The 16,388-nt window shown below is 40.3% G+C and overlaps 2 protein-coding genes across 2 annotated transcripts; both read left to right on the forward strand.

Annotated features, from left to right (window-relative positions):
• The first annotated feature begins 651 nt into the window (after positions 1-651).
• On the forward strand, positions 652-4,673 carry rhoh (ras homolog family member H). Its single transcript, XM_022206095.2, has 2 exons — positions 652-929; positions 2,164-4,673. Exon 2 carries the CDS (start codon positions 2,631-2,633, stop codon positions 3,213-3,215), a length of 585 nt encoding a protein of 194 aa, XP_022061787.1. The 5' UTR covers positions 652-929; positions 2,164-2,630; the 3' UTR covers positions 3,216-4,673.
• Positions 4,674-11,205: 6,532 nt separating this feature from the next.
• On the forward strand, positions 11,206-15,791 carry chrna9a (cholinergic receptor, nicotinic, alpha 9a). Its single transcript, XM_022206096.2, has 7 exons — positions 11,206-11,461; positions 11,653-11,798; positions 12,719-12,873; positions 13,024-13,204; positions 13,420-13,771; positions 14,032-14,642; positions 14,749-15,791. Exons 1-7 carry the CDS (start codon positions 11,416-11,418, stop codon positions 14,917-14,919), a joined length of 1,662 nt encoding a protein of 553 aa, XP_022061788.2. The 5' UTR covers positions 11,206-11,415; the 3' UTR covers positions 14,920-15,791.
• The last annotated feature ends 597 nt before the right edge of the window (positions 15,792-16,388 follow it).

Genomic DNA, 16,388 nt, shown 5'->3' on the forward strand with positions numbered 1-16,388 from the left:
TGTACATCTTTAAATGTTGGTAAAACATTCCTAACTGAAGCTCACTCCTTTCGTTCTTTTTTTTTCATTTTGAAAGTCGTTTTGCAGTGTGTAGCCTGCCCTTTAACAGCTGTACACAGAAGTTTTACTTCATCCTGGATGAATTTCTAATATTATGGACAAAGTTTGAGTCATTATCAACAATGTCTGACTCATTCTGGACATAATTTTTATTAATTCTGGGCAGGTTGTGATTCATTTTAACACATGTTCAGGGATTGTGGACAATTTTATGTGATTTTGTACAAATTTTGGGTCACTTTCAGCAATTTCCAGGTCATTCTGGTCAAATTCTTCAGAGGCAGATATTGTCACTCCAGTCTTCATCCAAGGACATATGGCACAGTAACCACAACAGAACTTTATAATCTTAATTTGGAGTTGATTTATTGCTGGCAACTAACTGAAGTTCATATTTTGCTACAACTATCCACAACACCTTCGTGATCATACATAAATAAATCTTCTTACTGAAATCATTTCTTTGCGCCAGCTGTGCGCTCCGCTGCTGCGTAAAATGGCACGCACAATGGCACAAATCCACTAGAAAAAAAGAAGAAACAGGCACATTTTAAAGCACAGCTGCTGTGGGGGAGGCGAGCAGCAGTGAGTCACACCTCCACACTCCAACAAGCGGATGCGTCTCACTTGACTTTTTCTTCTCATTTCGCTCCTCTACGGACCCAGCCAGATATTTAAAAAGATGTCGCAATATTTCACCTCTGTTTCGGTTCAAATTGACGGCGGTGGAGTTTAAAGGTGGCCGGTTCGACTTATTATCATTACAGACTCACTTTTTCTGGAGTTTAAACCTGTTTTCTGTGAGCACAGCGCTGCCTTCAAAGGCGGCAGCCAGCATCCGTTAAAGATCGAGAAGACCGACAAGAAAGGTAGGCCCAACTCTGCTTGTCTTTGTCGCCTTTATCTTCTTCTCTGTCTCGATATTACGATGTGTCTGACATCTTTAAGGCACAATGTTTGATCTTGTATTCTTAAATTTCATACTAAGTCAATCAACAAATAAATCACGATCCTTGTAGAATAAAAAAAAATGCCTATTTCTCAAGTAAATCTTTAAAAATAGAACAAGTGAACGCCTCAGTGTGTTTTCTTACTCTCCCAGCAGTGCAAATACATAACTATGTGTGTATAGCATAACATTTTTTTGCTAAACTACACTCAAAAACGTGTCAGCATGGATAAACAGGAGTAGTATATTTGCATCACATAAGGGACTGGTTGCTTCTTTTTCTTACTTTTTAATAAATCATTTCTTTTTCCTCTGCAGTACCAAACTGAGGCTTATTCTAGTGAAATAATTTAGAAAGTCAAAGTGTGGAAAACCCACTGATTCAAGTGTCCCATCTCCGTTGTGCTGGTCTTTCCATCTAGATGACTGTATGTGACTTGGCAGGTGGTTTTGAGGTTATCGCTTTGTGATTCTGCTACGTTAACAAAAACTGTTAGCTTAATAGAACAGACAAATCAGAAGAGACCAGCAATACGACTGGATTAGACCTTGTAGCAAGTCTAAAGATGAATTCCTGTCACTGTGTCAAACGGAGACGTCATCGGCCTCTGTGAGTGACAGATTGTGGTGTAAACTGCAGAATCAAGACTGGCTCTGAGGTCAAGGAGATGCGTTAGAGTAACTGGAGACAGATGGATCTCACATATGAGGTTGATAATGTCACACAGATGTGGTTAATGAGCCCCGTTTGAGGCTTCAGGATCAAGCTTTGGATTGTAGGTCACACCCAAACATAGAGATCTTTACTTCCGTATTTAATCAGTACTTTGTGCCTGATTTCTTCTCGATGCTTTTACTTTTCTTTCGGAAATACATGAATATAAATATCATCGGCCACATGTAATATTCTAGCAGTTGTTTATTTAGATAATATTTAAGCTGATTTTTTTGAATTTCTCATGAAAGCGTCTTGGTTTAAGAGCCGTACTGATGTCATCTTCCATAGCAGACTACATGCTGTATGAGAAGAAACTGGCAGCTGTGTGGTGAAATGTTCAAATAAAACTTGAGTTAAATGAACATTTCTAACCATTCTGGGTGCTGTCATTTACCTCCTGTTGGTAACATATCGTCTCTTCGTCTCTCTTCCTCAGTAAATTTCCCTCTTCGGTGCCAAGAGGTTTGATCTGTCTGGATGGAATGATGATCTTCTTGATAATCAGAGAGAAGGACCAGAACCTGACCAGGCTGCTGCAGAGGCCGAGCGGAAGTGAGGCGAGCCAAGATGGCCTAAAGAAAGAAGAGGTTATGTAAAGTGTATATAACACTGTACTGACTGTACACATCAACTGTATATAACAGACATTTGAGGACTCAGAGGAGGCCCATCAAAGGCCAGTTCAATTAGCTGAATGACCTTTACAGGAGAGCATCTCTGGTGATGGATTTTCCGCTAAGCCTGCTACCAAACCTACCATCTGCATACGGAAGTACAGCGCACACAGAGTGATCGCTGCTTTGACTTCCTGGCGGACCCTGTAAATCGACCAGAACAGCTAGATCTTTGACTTCCTCGGAAGAACCGCAAACATTTTGAGGTGTGAAATAACTAGAGGCAGCCATGAACGGCTATCCGGAGATGTCAGTGAAGTGTGTCCTGGTTGGGGACAGCGCTGTCGGCAAGACGGCCCTGCTGGTCCGCTTCACCTCGGAGACCTTCCCGGACACCTACAAGCCAACAGTGTTTGAGAACACTGGGGTGGAGGTCTACATGGATGGTGTCCAGATCAGTTTGGGACTGTGGGACACAGCGGGCAACGACAACTTCAGACAGATCAGGCCGAGATCGTACCAGCAGGCCGATGTCGTCCTCATCTGCTACTCTGTGGCAAACCCGAGCTCTCTGGCCAGTATCCAACACAAGTGGATCGCTGAGGTTCGGGAACACTTGCCCAAGGTGCCGGTGCTGGTTGTGGCAACCCAGACAGACCTGAGGGAGGGCGTGCATCGGGCCAGCTGCATCTCACCAATGGACGGGAAGCGTGTGGCACACGAAATCCACGCTAAAGGCTATCTGGAGTGCTCCTCGCTGAGCAACCGCGGCGTGCAGCAGGTTTTTGAGTACGCAGTGCGGACTGTTGTGAAGCAGGAAAAGAAACGGGCCAGGAGGAGCATGTTCAGCATCAACCAGTGCAAGGCCTTTTGACCTCCATGTGGTGGACACCTGAGCCTCTCGTCAGACTTTTAGTGTGCGGTTCAAACTCAGCTGACCTCGCAGAGGAGCAAGAACCTAAAATGTGATTGCTCAGATATAGCTAGGGGTGTGTTTCACTAACCTCCCAAAATGTATTTCAAACTGAGTATGCACTGATTAAAAAATATACCCCATGGACCTTAATGCGTGTGCACAGAGATGGAAGAGGATCTATGTTTGTGAGATCCAGGGGAGTAGTCAGACGTAGTGCTGATTCTTACATGGAGTTGTGTCTAATGGGACGAAGGATTTTTGACAAAGACTGTTACTTAATTATAGTGTTTGAAGACTGACGTGTCAGTCTACAGTCACATCAGCAAATGAACTTTATAGGCAGAATACACCAAATAAACGCATTTACTATCACAAATAAAGCGACACAAGCAACTTTCTGTAGTGGCACGGAGCTATAATGATATGATGTTCACATCTGATTAAATCCAATGTAGAAAACTCTTTTTTATTGAAAGAAATTAGTAAAAAGGTGTGTGAGCAATGATTTTAACTATCCATAATAGGATAATGTAGGTGGCTTCTCAGATAGCGTGATGGAAAAATTTTGTTAGGCTGTACATGCAATACATTTCTCTATATGTTCTTCAAAGAGGAATCGTATTTGTTGTGACGAGGAAATGAACCGTTGACCAGGAAAAATACTGATGAAAATGCCTACAGGCTGCTCGTTTTCTCTAGATTTTACATGTATCCTATTTAAATGTGTCAAATCTGTCAAACAAGTTTCTATTGTTTTGGATGTTTCCATATCAGCTATTGAAAAAATTATAATGACCTTAAAAATGTGGATTGAAAATGAATGAAAAAGTCTGCAGACGTAATTTGCAGACCCACCTAATGTTTATTATAAAATAGACAAACGCAAGACATCAGCATTTTCTGAAATGTTCACATTTTATTAAAATCCTGCCACATATCAGTGACTACCACCAGTAGATTTTTGTACATTGTTGTTTTTTTTATTGTTTATTGTACACCTTCTTTTAGAAAATACAGCAGAAATATCAACATACGACCTTCTGTCTGCATTTTGTTTCTTTGCGTGGTGTTTGTTGAACAACTAACTCACTCAAAACTAAATACAACTACAGAATCAACCATTTATCATTTTTGCTTTAATTTATCTGTACAGTTTGTGTAATTGTACAGTTTTGACCCGTAATGGGTAACTGAATGAATAAACACAGGGAATTAGCAAATCTAAAAACTGGAAAAAGTCTGCATAATTATCAATCATTTATGACTTTTCATTTGACAGTTTTAGACCTATATTTATCATTTTTGTCGTTTTTTGGTCTAATGATATTGAATTTAAAGTTGTATTTGTCCATCACTGCTCACGTTTATCTGTCTTCCATTACTTACTGGTCCTGAATAAACTTTATAAGAATCACACACTGGAAGAGGTGTAATTTATATTTTGTTAAGTTCATATATATTCCCTTATAATGTCAGCTTTCATATAGACTTCTATATCGTACGATCCGCCTCCTGTCCTGACATAATGCAAGCTTTGCATTTCATATGCGTGTCAGAAAATATATAAGCTATTAAATTGCCTCATGAAGTGTGATTGAAATCTATGTAAGACAAACTGTTAAATTCTTATAGACGTCATCTAAATTGTACATTTTCATGACCTAAATGAAAAGATTCTTTTATTTATGGAGGTGCGACGTCTGCAGGCAAGTAGGAAACCTTGGTCTAATCTTGTTGGGTTTAACAAGCTCATTCTTATCTTTAGTGGTTGATAAAGGCAGTCATTTATGCTGCCATGTTTAGTGTTTGAATATCTAGAGTAGAGCATCTGTGTGATCTTATTTCACAGTTATGTGTAGCAAAATATAAAAATAATGGCACACACTAAAGAAGTGGAGGCATAAAATGATGAGGTTGAGAATTTTAAACTTTAGTTTCTTACCTAATCAAGCTTCAGTTTTATAGTTGAAAATCCCAGAACGATTTCAGAAGTTGCGACTCATCCATAGAAGCTGGATCCAACTAAGAAAAAATCCAAATACTCTCAGTCTTATGCTCTCAAATGTAGTTGTTTTTTAACTTACAATACTATACGATACTGTATATGTCCATATGTAGGATGTGTGAGATGGTGTGTGTAAAATATGTCTGAATATACACGTCAGAGGACGACATGGAGGCTGTTTGAGAAAACTAGTTCATGTTTAATGCTTAAACTGAAGGATAATGAAAGCGAAAAAAAAGCCAAAAAAGACGACCAGGAACAGCAAACGACCAGAGAAGCTGTTCCTTCCCCCTCATGCTCTCTCCCGCTCTTTCTCTACCTATCTCTGTTTTATGTGGTATTCAGAGCTGCTGAGGATGAGAGCTACAACACACACTTTTCAAGGATACGCTGAAAAACACATAACCACATCCCAGCGCGCACACACATAGGTCTCTATACGTTCTATACACAAACCCAACGTGCTGTAGGTCCCACTGACTTCACACACAAACACTCGCTTAGTGCTGACAAACCTACGAGTCACGTAGACACACAGGAGACCACCTTAACACAGAATCAGCTTCATGTCAGCCTCTGAATGTCCACTAAGTCTGTTGTTTGAAGTTGCATATTGTGACAAAAAACCATTTAAGTATCAGGAGGACTCATGTTTAATGGTACTTGTTCATATTTCACTTAATGAAGCCCTAAGTTATTTCCTTTTGCACATTCATTTAGGGCCCTAAAGTATCTATCATCTGACCTGTGCAGAAAGAACTCACATATGCTGAGTATTTATATATTCATTTACAGAACAACTCTTTTGTTAAGTATTAACCAGCGCTGTTTACATGTAAGTAGACTGAAACTAATGTTTTTGCTAAAAACGTGATGAGACAAAAGGAAAGACTGGCTTTAATTTTTGTTTATTCTTTACAATAAGCAAATAGTGTATAAATATGAAAGTTCATACAGATACAAAAAGTTAGAGATATGTCAAAAAGCATGTTAGCAATAGAGTCATTTGTGCAGAATAAAATGCAAATCCTGCTTTAGCCTCCTCGTTATGATCTCACATGTAAATACCTAGAATAACAAAAACATCAGTTTTACGCTAATCTTAACATATTTTTTTGGGAATATTCCAACAACGCAGTTCAAATCAAAGTATGCATTTATGCTTCTAATACTGTGTGCATGAAATGACAAACAGAACTGCTTCGCTCTGACTGTTCAGCGTGTCTGACTGCCTGCTGTGGTCAGAGCTTTCATCTCTCACTGTGCTCTCTGCCACAGCTACCACAATGAGATGTCACCCTCTCTCTGTCTCTCTTCCCTTCTCTATTTTTCTCTCTTTCACACAGACACACACAGATCGGTGGCGTTGTGGAGCCACTTCACAGTCAGCGGGTCGAAGGTGAACTTACTGCTCCGGTGAATGCTCCAAAGAGCTGCGAAACAGGCAGAAGATTTGCCGTTAGTATTTATGGCTGCAGTTTGTTGAGATGCTGCTCCAGAGCTCTGAGACTCACTGGCTCACATGTACGGATAAAGTTGAGGGATTTTCAGCTCATACATATGCTTCTCCGGCTGCGTGCCTGCTGGCAAACATGTCCTATATGCTGTGAAGCATGTTTGTTGTTATTTAAACTCAGATTTCAATTCAAGATTTGAGAGTTTCTTTTGCAGATTTACTAAAAGTGAAACTAACCTGGGCACCCAAATAGCTCTGCTGGCTGAGCGGGTGACCCATCGACAGGCGCTATAGTCCCCGATGCAGCAGTCATAGGTTTGAATCCAGCCCATGGTCATTCCCCCACTCTTCTACCCACATTTTGTGTCTCTCTACACTGTCCTATACACAATAAAAGTGAAAATAACCTAATTTATTTCATTTTTATAATGATATCTGGCTTTAAACAGTGTTGCTGTTGTTAGTGTGTGTGTGTGTGTGTGTGTGTGTGTGTGTGTGGGGGGGGGGGGGTAGTATTTGGTTCAGTCACAATGTCGCCGACGGCTTGCTCGTTTGGAATCCAAAACAAACTTTGGATTGTTGGATTCTCTGTTTAAAATATGTAAAGTATTCACCTTACTTTGTTCAGTGCTATGAGATGACATACATTGTGATTTGGTGCTATATAAATAAAACTGAATTGAACTGAATTGCGTTATTGTCAGCAAATCCTATAAAAGACTTTCCTTAAGCTTAAGATATCGATCTAAGGAGACATTTTCACAGCAGACCTTCTGATTTGTCCTGACAGAATAAGCACAGGTGAAACTAACACGAATGATGGTTGATCTCTAAGTTTCTTAGCAAGACATGTCAGCGTGTACCCCAAGACTGTAACACTGAAGCAGCTACAGGATCGCTCAGAAGTTTGGGTTCACGAGACAATTTCATGTTTTCCATGAAAACTCACGCTTTTATTCATGTGCTAACATAACTGCACAAGGGTTTTCTAATCATCAGTTAGCCTTTCAACACCATTAGCTAACACAATGCAGCATGAGAACACAGGAGTGATGGTTGCTGGAAATGTTCCTCTGTACCCCTATGGAGATATTCCATTAAAAATCAGCCATTTCCAGTTAGAATTTACCACATTAACAATGTCTAGACTGTATTTCTGATTAATTTGAGCTTATCTTCATTGAAAAAAAAACTACTTTTCTTTCAAAAATAAGGACATTTCTGAGTGACCCCAAACTTTTGAACGGTAGTGTACATAAAACATATGATTAATTAATTCATTATTTCTGTAGTTTTCTCTCTATAACATGCCAAAGTGACTTTTGGGGAAAAAAGGGCTTTACCTCTGCAATGAAATGCCTCACTGTGGAGCTTTACTGTGCAGGGAATTAAGTTATATCAGGTTTTAGCAACACAAACGCTCCATGTTTGTAGGATTAGGTGTTACTTTTCTTGATGTATGGCTTGTTGACAATGAGAAAAATGCACAAAATCACCAGCCACACTTTTTCCTCCTCTAAATGACTGTGTGTCTAAATGATGTCTTCCATTGCAGATGAACACTGTTCATCAGACTTCACCGATTACAGAGGAAGGATGATCATCACGGTATATACACACATTTCCTTCGCCGTCAACAGTCTTCGCTCTTTCTGTCTCTCTGTCCCTACTTTTCAATCTTTGTCTCTCAGTGTCTCACTCTGCCTCTGAAAGCTGAAAGCTCCTCACTTATTTCCTTTTCTGCTCCATTTTCTCCAACATACATGAATCCTGAGTGGCACCATCTTTACAAACTCACAGAACCTCTTCATTTCTTATAGCGCATGTTCTATTATGACATTCAGTGTTCACCACACAAGCACATGTTTAGTCTTTCAGCCACACACACAGACACACACACACGCACGCACACACACACACACACACACACACACACAGAAAGCTACTTATCAACAACATACACTAAGGGCTTACCGCTGAAATGAAGATTAGAAATGGTTTACCGTTTTTTGACTCTAACTCTTACACAATGTATATTTCACACTTTCTTTCCTTTCACACACATACATGCAGACACACACACACACACACACACACACACACACACACACACACACACACACACACACACACACACACACACACACACACACACACAGACACACAGGAAACACCTGTCCTATGCGAGCTCAGTACCACAGAAACTGAGTGACACATTGAAACATCACATCGCTCTTCTCTGCCGAATAAAAAAGCGCAACTATGTCAGCAGCATTTCTTATGACCTTGTTTGATGCTTTCTTGAGACTAAAGTAATGATTTACTCTGAACTTCAGGGATCCTGTGTTCTTTTCTAAATCAGTGTTGTCTGCTTTTAAATTACTCTGTGTGTTATAAACAGACTTTTAAAAGCGAGATTTTGTTTTTCAAGTTCTGAGTGAAACTTCCTTATCACTTTGCAAAAATTCATTTGGCTTTTGTGGTCGTCATAGCTGTAAATATGCAATGAAACTACTCAAAATGTACTCTATCCATCGTATCAACAATAGCTCCAGCTTTACATCCAGTATATTTTCTAATAAGAAAACTAAATGATGTGTTTACATTCTGTATACAAATAGATCCATTCTGAAACCTGAAGTAATTTTCAGATTTATTGCATCTCAGAAACCGACTTGCTGCATTAAAAAAGCTACGGTTTTGTGATTAAAGCTGACTGACATTTGTTGCTCTCTTTCGGTAATGCTTTGCGTCACATTTACAAACCATCAACCAGCAGCTTTTCTGTTGCTGCCCACTTCGGGGAACCTTGAAAAACATGTTGAAGGATGGGAGAGTCTTCACTCAAACGCCTTTACCAGAAATTTAAGAACTATTGCACACTGTACTTAAAGGTTTGAGGAGGGTATCTATTTTAAAACTAAATGTTAAGGCTGAGTTACAGGAAAGTTCAGTAGAGGAAACAGCCGCTCACACACTGTGAGCCAAAAAACTGAGCTGATACATGCATGTAAAAAACGCAATGAGGTTGAGCGTTAAATGCACAGAAGTCTCATCCTTTAATTTTGATTAACAATGATATACTTTCTTTTTTTATGTAACTTTAACTACATTGATTCATTGTCACTGCTCACCTTTATTTTATTTTTAATACAAAAAAAATCTGCAATTTTATGAAAGTGTTTCTTTTCATTTTACAGACATTTTCCTATATTTTTGAAAAGCACAAAAACATCAATAAAATTACAAAATTAAACTGTTAATTTACATATATAAAGTAAAATAACATCAAAAACTTTTGACTGCAATTAGGACATAATTCTTTTTTCAAGAAAATTTTAAAAGATCTTCAAGATATATTTGCAAATTCACAGAAATTTCACCAATATTTCCTGTTTAATAGATGAAACTGTTAACTTGATAAATTTAATTGATGTTATGTTTTTAATCAATCTATTGTAGACCATTAACAAAGAATGAAATAATGGTTCTGTAACTTTACATAAATTTGTTTGTCAAATGAGAGATATCGTACAGAATAACAGCATTTTTAATAATAAAAATGTTTATTTCATGTGTTTTTAATAAGTTATAATATCTGTAAGCCTTAACACTCTGTCAAAATACAGTTTCTATCATTAGTACTGATATGGAGACCTCGGGATCCAGCAAATGCCCTTTATTTTCTTCCAATAATAATAATTTTCTTCTTCTTTTTATTAGTAGTTTTATTTTAGTAGCTTCATTCAGTGCTGTCTTTGAATACACAATCATAATTTCACTGAGAGTTTTCATTTTTCTTCTGTAAAACATCCCACATACAAATTACAAATCCACAAAACACCACTGACAATAAGCAAAAATACTAATAAAAAATGACATAACACTTGTCCACAGCGGCCCTTTGCTATATGCTGATAAATAAAATGTTGCAAATCAGCGGCTTAAGACGGTCTGAATGCTAGAGAAGTCTCGACTGCTGTACAGTGTTACAGAGGCCAGTCAGGTGTAACCTCTTTAACAACCTGCAAACAAAGCAAAGATGAAATCTAACTCCTATCACTGATCTACAACCAGTGAACAGCTTTACAGTCCTAATGTAAAAGATTTCCGCTGACAGATGAGACCTGATCCTGGACCTGCGTGAAGCTCGCTGTCATGTGACGTGTATGCCATGTGTCACGTCCTCATTGACTTGTGTGTTTGTTCATCCTGAGTGACCTGAGTGTGGTTAAGAAAGTGTCACTGTATGTGTGTGGCTGACACGTGTCATTGTAACGCAGGAAGGTTCAGTGTGTGTGTGTGCATGTATGTGTGTGTGTCATACAGCTGGTTGTGGTCATGTACACAAGTGGATAAGGCTGCAGGCATCACATTTCACCCAGTGCCTGTGTGCTATGTGATACTACGGTGTACCTGTGTGTTTGTGTGTGTGTGTGATCGACCCAGGTCCTGTTCCACAGCAGCAATTACACACAGAGACAGTGACAGAGGCGAACTGCGACTAACAACTAGCGAAGCATTCAGAGCTTCTGACAGGATGTAAGATTTTGAGAATTTTCTGTGGTCTCGGCTGGCTCAGCCTCAGCGGGGGGAGAATGGAGATCAGAGTCGAGTGACACTCTGGATTTGGACCCAAGCTATCTCAGCGGCTGCTTCGCTGAATTATTGATCCCTCAGCTTGTGACTGGTTAAAAATGAGGAAGACAGCGTTGATGATTTGGATCAGCCTTTTGGTGCAAGGTCAGTTCTGCATGACAGATGAGTTTGATGCCTCGGCTGTGTCTGATTGATACATAAGTGAGACACAAGTTTGTTTTCCCTGCCATTTTTTGCTGCTACTTTTCTTTTCTTGCCCTTAAAATTTTTCCTGTTTGCATTTTGTGTAACTTTTCATTCTCCTTGGTTTCTTGCTCTTCCTCTTGCCCCCTCAGTGTCCCATGGTGCCCAGGGTCATTATGCCCGCAAACTTCTGAATGACCTGATGGAGGACTATTCCAACGCTCTGAGACCAGTAGAGGACACAGACGCGGCCCTCAACGTCTCCCTGCAGATCACCCTGTCACAGATCAAAGATATGGTGAGTGGAGACGGAGCTCAAATGTGGATCATTGTCCAACACTAAACCAGAGATAAGTTATTTAATCACACATTCACACACACAACAATGTTTTAGATGCCCTAGATCAAGGGTGTCAAACTCATTTTAGCTCTGTGGCCACATTCAGCCCAATTTGATCTCAAGTGGGTCGGGTTTCAGTTAAATTAGAGCATAATAGCCTATAAATAACTACAACTCTGCTTTTTCCCATTGTTTTAGTGCAAAAATGTTCATATTTAAGGAATTATCTTTTTACAAAATATTATGAACAATTAAATTTTTTTCCAACGACAATATGCTTCACTTTATTATTTACACATTACAACCTACAAATCACAGAGTGTCTACAAATGCACAAAGCTTTTAGTCACAGGCATCTGGAACTGATCAGTATAGTATTTTACTTTATCTTACTTTACAAAAAAAGCACACTGAACCACAAAAACAAGACAAATATAGAACACTGTTCAGCCTCTGTTTGGATGTTTAAGCCTTAGTTGTTTCAGAGAAGGGAAACTTCTTCAATAACCACAAAAGAGAAGTCCATTTGACTTCTACTGAAGCTCTACAGATGTTTCCACAGACTATGTATGAAAAAAATGTGGGTTACCTCTAAATTCACTCATGGTTCTCCATTTACATCCACAGAACAAATGTGCGGTTCTCATATTTTACTGACAACATTGTCTTACAATGCATTGCTCCAATGTTTCTCTACATGTCTTGGAAATTTCATCACAGTCTTTATCACATTCTGGGATTCAACTTTCTTAAATGTCATCACTCTCTCTCTCTCTCTCTCTCTCTCTCTCTCTCTCTCTCTCTCTCTCTCTCTCTCTCTCTCGCTCTCTCACTCTCTCTCTCGGTCTCTCTTGTTGTAAATGTGTTTATGTGTTTAGGATGAAAGAAACCAGGTGTTGACCACATACCTGTGGATCAGGCAGGTCTGGCATGATGCTTACCTGAAGTGGGACAAGGAGGACTATGACAACTTAGAGATGATCAACATCCCCAGTGATCTGGTTTGGAAGCCAGACATCGTCCTTTACAACAAGTTAGTAACAAACGAGAGCAATAAATACAAAGAGGGGAGGAAAGAGAAAATAAGACAAAGAGTGAAAGATGTCGTTAGAGGAAGAGTAAATATAGTGAAATGAAATGATGAAATGTATAAATGTTTCCTTTCCTGTTTATGTCTGTGTAGAGCTGATGACGAGGAGTCAGGTCCGTCCAACACCAATGTGAAGCTGCGGTATAATGGAGAGATCGTCTGGGACTCTCCAGCCATCACAAAGAGCACATGTGTGGTGGACGTCGCCTACTTTCCCTTTGACTGGCAGCAATGCAATCTCACCTTTGGCTCCTGGACCTACAACGGCAACCAGGTGTGTATGAATAGAATATGGATTGAGTAGCCAATTTCAGCAAAAAAGGAGTTTGAAACTCATGTTTTGATGGTAAACTTTTGGTCAAGTCATGGTCCTGTTTGTATCATTTGCATGTTTTTTGTGTGCTGGTTTACCTTCTACCAACAGCTTACATATTCGTCATTCTGATCGTTTATGTAGCTTTCACTGTGTTCATGTGTGCTCTCATACAGGTGGACATCAGTTTGGGCATGGACAGTGGTGACCTGTCTGACTTTGTGGACAACGTGGAGTGGGAGTGTCACGGCATGCCGGCTGTTAGAAACGTCATGATGTATGGCTGCTGCTCCGACCCTTACACTGAGATCACCTACACCCTGCTCCTGAAGCGCCGCTCCTCTTTCTACATCTTCAACCTGCTCCTGCCCTGCTTCCTCATCTCATTCCTGGCCCCGCTGGGCTTCTACCTGCCGGCCGACTCGGGGGAGAAGGTTTCCCTGGGGGTCACAGTGCTGCTGGCACTCACTGTGTTCCAGTTGTTGGTGGCTGAGAGCATGCCACCAGCAGAGAGCATGCCCTACATAGGTTTGAATTATTCTTAGCATTCATCTATGTTTGAACTATAGAAACTAGCTTCTTGCTCTGTTACCTGGAGGCAACATTGGCTACACCTTTGTCTTTTTGAAGCTACTGAATATTTGGGAATACTGATGGTATAACTTTTCAGATCCTTAGTGATGAAATCAGGAAGTAGAATGAAATGTGCAGCCTTGTATTCTATAAATAATGGATGCTATGTATGTGCTCTCCTTCATATCTGTGCTCTTCTCTGTCCTCTTCTCAAGGAAAGTACTACATCGCCACTATGACTATGATCACAGCCTCGACTTCCCTCACTATCTTCATCATGAACATTCATTTCTGCGGCGCTGAGGCCAAACCAGTCCCCCACTGGGCCAAAGTGCTCATCATTGACTACATGTCGAAAATCTTCTTCGTCTATGAAGTGGGGGAGAACTGCACAACGCCGGAGAGTGAGAGAACCCCGCTGTACCCAGAAGAACCCATGAGCGATAGGGCCTGCTACCAAGATGACCGTTTCAACGATGGCTACTACCATCATGACAGCGATCCATACAAGTACAGCAACGGCCACAGCATGCAGCATCACAATAGGCACCACAAAAGCCATGCGAATGGCAGCGCCAACAGCAGGCTCCACCATTATAACAACCACAACAACCGTGCTTCCAGGCTGGAGAGGGGTGAGGCAAAGCAAGAGCCCCCACACCGCTACCACCACATCAGGAGGGATGAACTGGACAACCAGGCTGCTCCTCATCCACGAAACCTCCAGCATCTGAATGGGGGGCTGAAGGAGCAGATCCTCTACCCCTCAGAGAAGTATCAGATCCCTTCCTGCCCCTGCTGCTGCCCCTGCCTCCAACATAAACAGGTGACACCGCATGCTGTTTCTCCCTGTACCGGCACAAACTACTGATGTGATTATTCTTCTAAAGTTTCTAGAAGAGCTCGCTTTAATTCAGCTGTCTGTTCTCCAGGTGGTGAAGAACATACAGTACATTGCAAACTGTTTCCGTGAGCAGAGAGCCCAATGTGTCAAGGCAGCAGAGTGGAAGAAGGTTGCCAAGGTGATGGATAGGTTCTTCATGTGGATCTTCTTCGTCATGGTCTTCCTCATGAGCATCCTCATCATTGCCAAGGCGTCGTGACGGCTTCGCCATCGTCTTTTTATCAACATTAATCCTCAGATAAAGCTTGGCCTCAGTGTCACTTATTTCTATCTTAATGCAGCATCAGACAAATCAAAACTGTTTTGTCCAAAAGGAAACTATTTCCTATGTCAGTATTGTGTTGTGTGTGTGTGTGTGTGTGTGTGTGTGTGTGTGTGTGTGTGTGTGTGTGTGTGTGTGTGTGTGTGTGTGTGTGTGTGTGTGTGTGTGTATGTGAGTAGGTTTGTCAGGGTTCATTGTTGTGTTTTATTTTGCTTTGACAGAAAGAGGACAAGGTCGCCACACACAGTCATCCCTTTAATCACACGCTCACACAGAAACTCGGCGAAGCTGCTTGGTTAGTTAATGTCAGGTGTGCTTGCATGTGTCACGGAGCAGTGGAGCGGTAAGACAATCTAGGCCGTGCCTTGAACATGCGTGGACTCTCTATTATTCATGAGCTAACAGCCAGACATCCCGCTATAGGCTTTACATTTCTTGCATTGCGTTTTAAGCAACCAGGTGCTGCGGTTTTCCAGAGTCAGTTACAGGAGAACCAGCAGAATAACCTTAAATATTTACCGAACAACCGTATGAATGATGAAAAAGAGGGAAAACTGAGCAACTAAATGATGAATCAACTGTGCACTTAACTGATTATCACTGGTAGAATGCACAATGTAAAGATATCAAAGCCACTTTAAACTGGTGGAGTGCTTTTTTGTTTCGATGTTTGAGATTGGTTTACAGGTTAAGACTTGGAATGAAAGGGTGAATGTTTACCTTTCTTATTTCACAAAGATGCTCCTTAAAGGGTGGATGTACCATACCTACTGACTGATTTACATCCTGCTCATTGGTCCAGTAAAAATAAACCTTTGATATTGTGGTATTAAAAACGGCTATAATGCCTCCCTTAGCAGCTTGTGTTAATGTAATTTGATTGTGTCAGGAATGTAACTGTAAAGCTTAATATTTTTTTTCAGCAAAATCACAAATTTTATGTATACAGACAGTCATTTCTTGTGATCTGTTTATGAAGATGAACTCATATTCATATTAATAGTCATATATAAATTAGAGAAAAGCACATAAACCTCTCAGTAGCAGCTAAGGTAAAAATCCTGTGAACAAATATTTATAAGGACACTCAAATGCATGTAATCTCTGCAATTATATAAGCTATGGCGCTCCAACAGTGTCGCAAACAAAGCTCCCCAACATTTCAGTAAGACTGCAGAGGACAGGCGAGGCCATGAGCCAAGTGAAGTTTTTGTAGACATTTCCATTCTGCAGAAAGCCTCTAGAGGGCAATGAAAGATTCAGTTACTGACTGACTGAATGAATGAAGGATCTAATGAATGAACTCCATGCATGACAAAGTGCATGTGTAAATACATTTATTTACCAACATTAAGCAACTTAATAACGACAAAAGACATAAATGACAGATAATCAAAGAATAAAAA

This window comes from Acanthochromis polyacanthus, chromosome 3 (genome assembly GCF_021347895.1).
Source record: "Acanthochromis polyacanthus isolate Apoly-LR-REF ecotype Palm Island chromosome 3, KAUST_Apoly_ChrSc, whole genome shotgun sequence".
In the NCBI taxonomy this organism is placed as follows: Eukaryota; Metazoa; Chordata; class Actinopteri; family Pomacentridae; genus Acanthochromis; species Acanthochromis polyacanthus.

Bases quoted from the DNA above. Each gene is read 5' to 3' on its own strand.
- chrna9a (XM_022206096.2), top strand. From the start codon at position 11,416: ATGAGGAAGACAGCGTTGATGATTTGGATCAGCCTTTTGGTGCAAG. The intron at 11,462-11,652 runs GTCAGTTCTGCA...TTGCCCCCTCAG, and splicing joins GATCAGCCTTTTGGTGCAAG to TGTCCCATGGTGCCCAGGGT. The intron at 12,874-13,023 runs GTTAGTAACAAA...ATGTCTGTGTAG, and splicing joins GACATCGTCCTTTACAACAA to AGCTGATGACGAGGAGTCAG.
- rhoh (XM_022206095.2), top strand. From the start codon at position 2,631: ATGAACGGCTATCCGGAGATGTCAGTGAAGTGTGTCCTGGTTGGGGAC.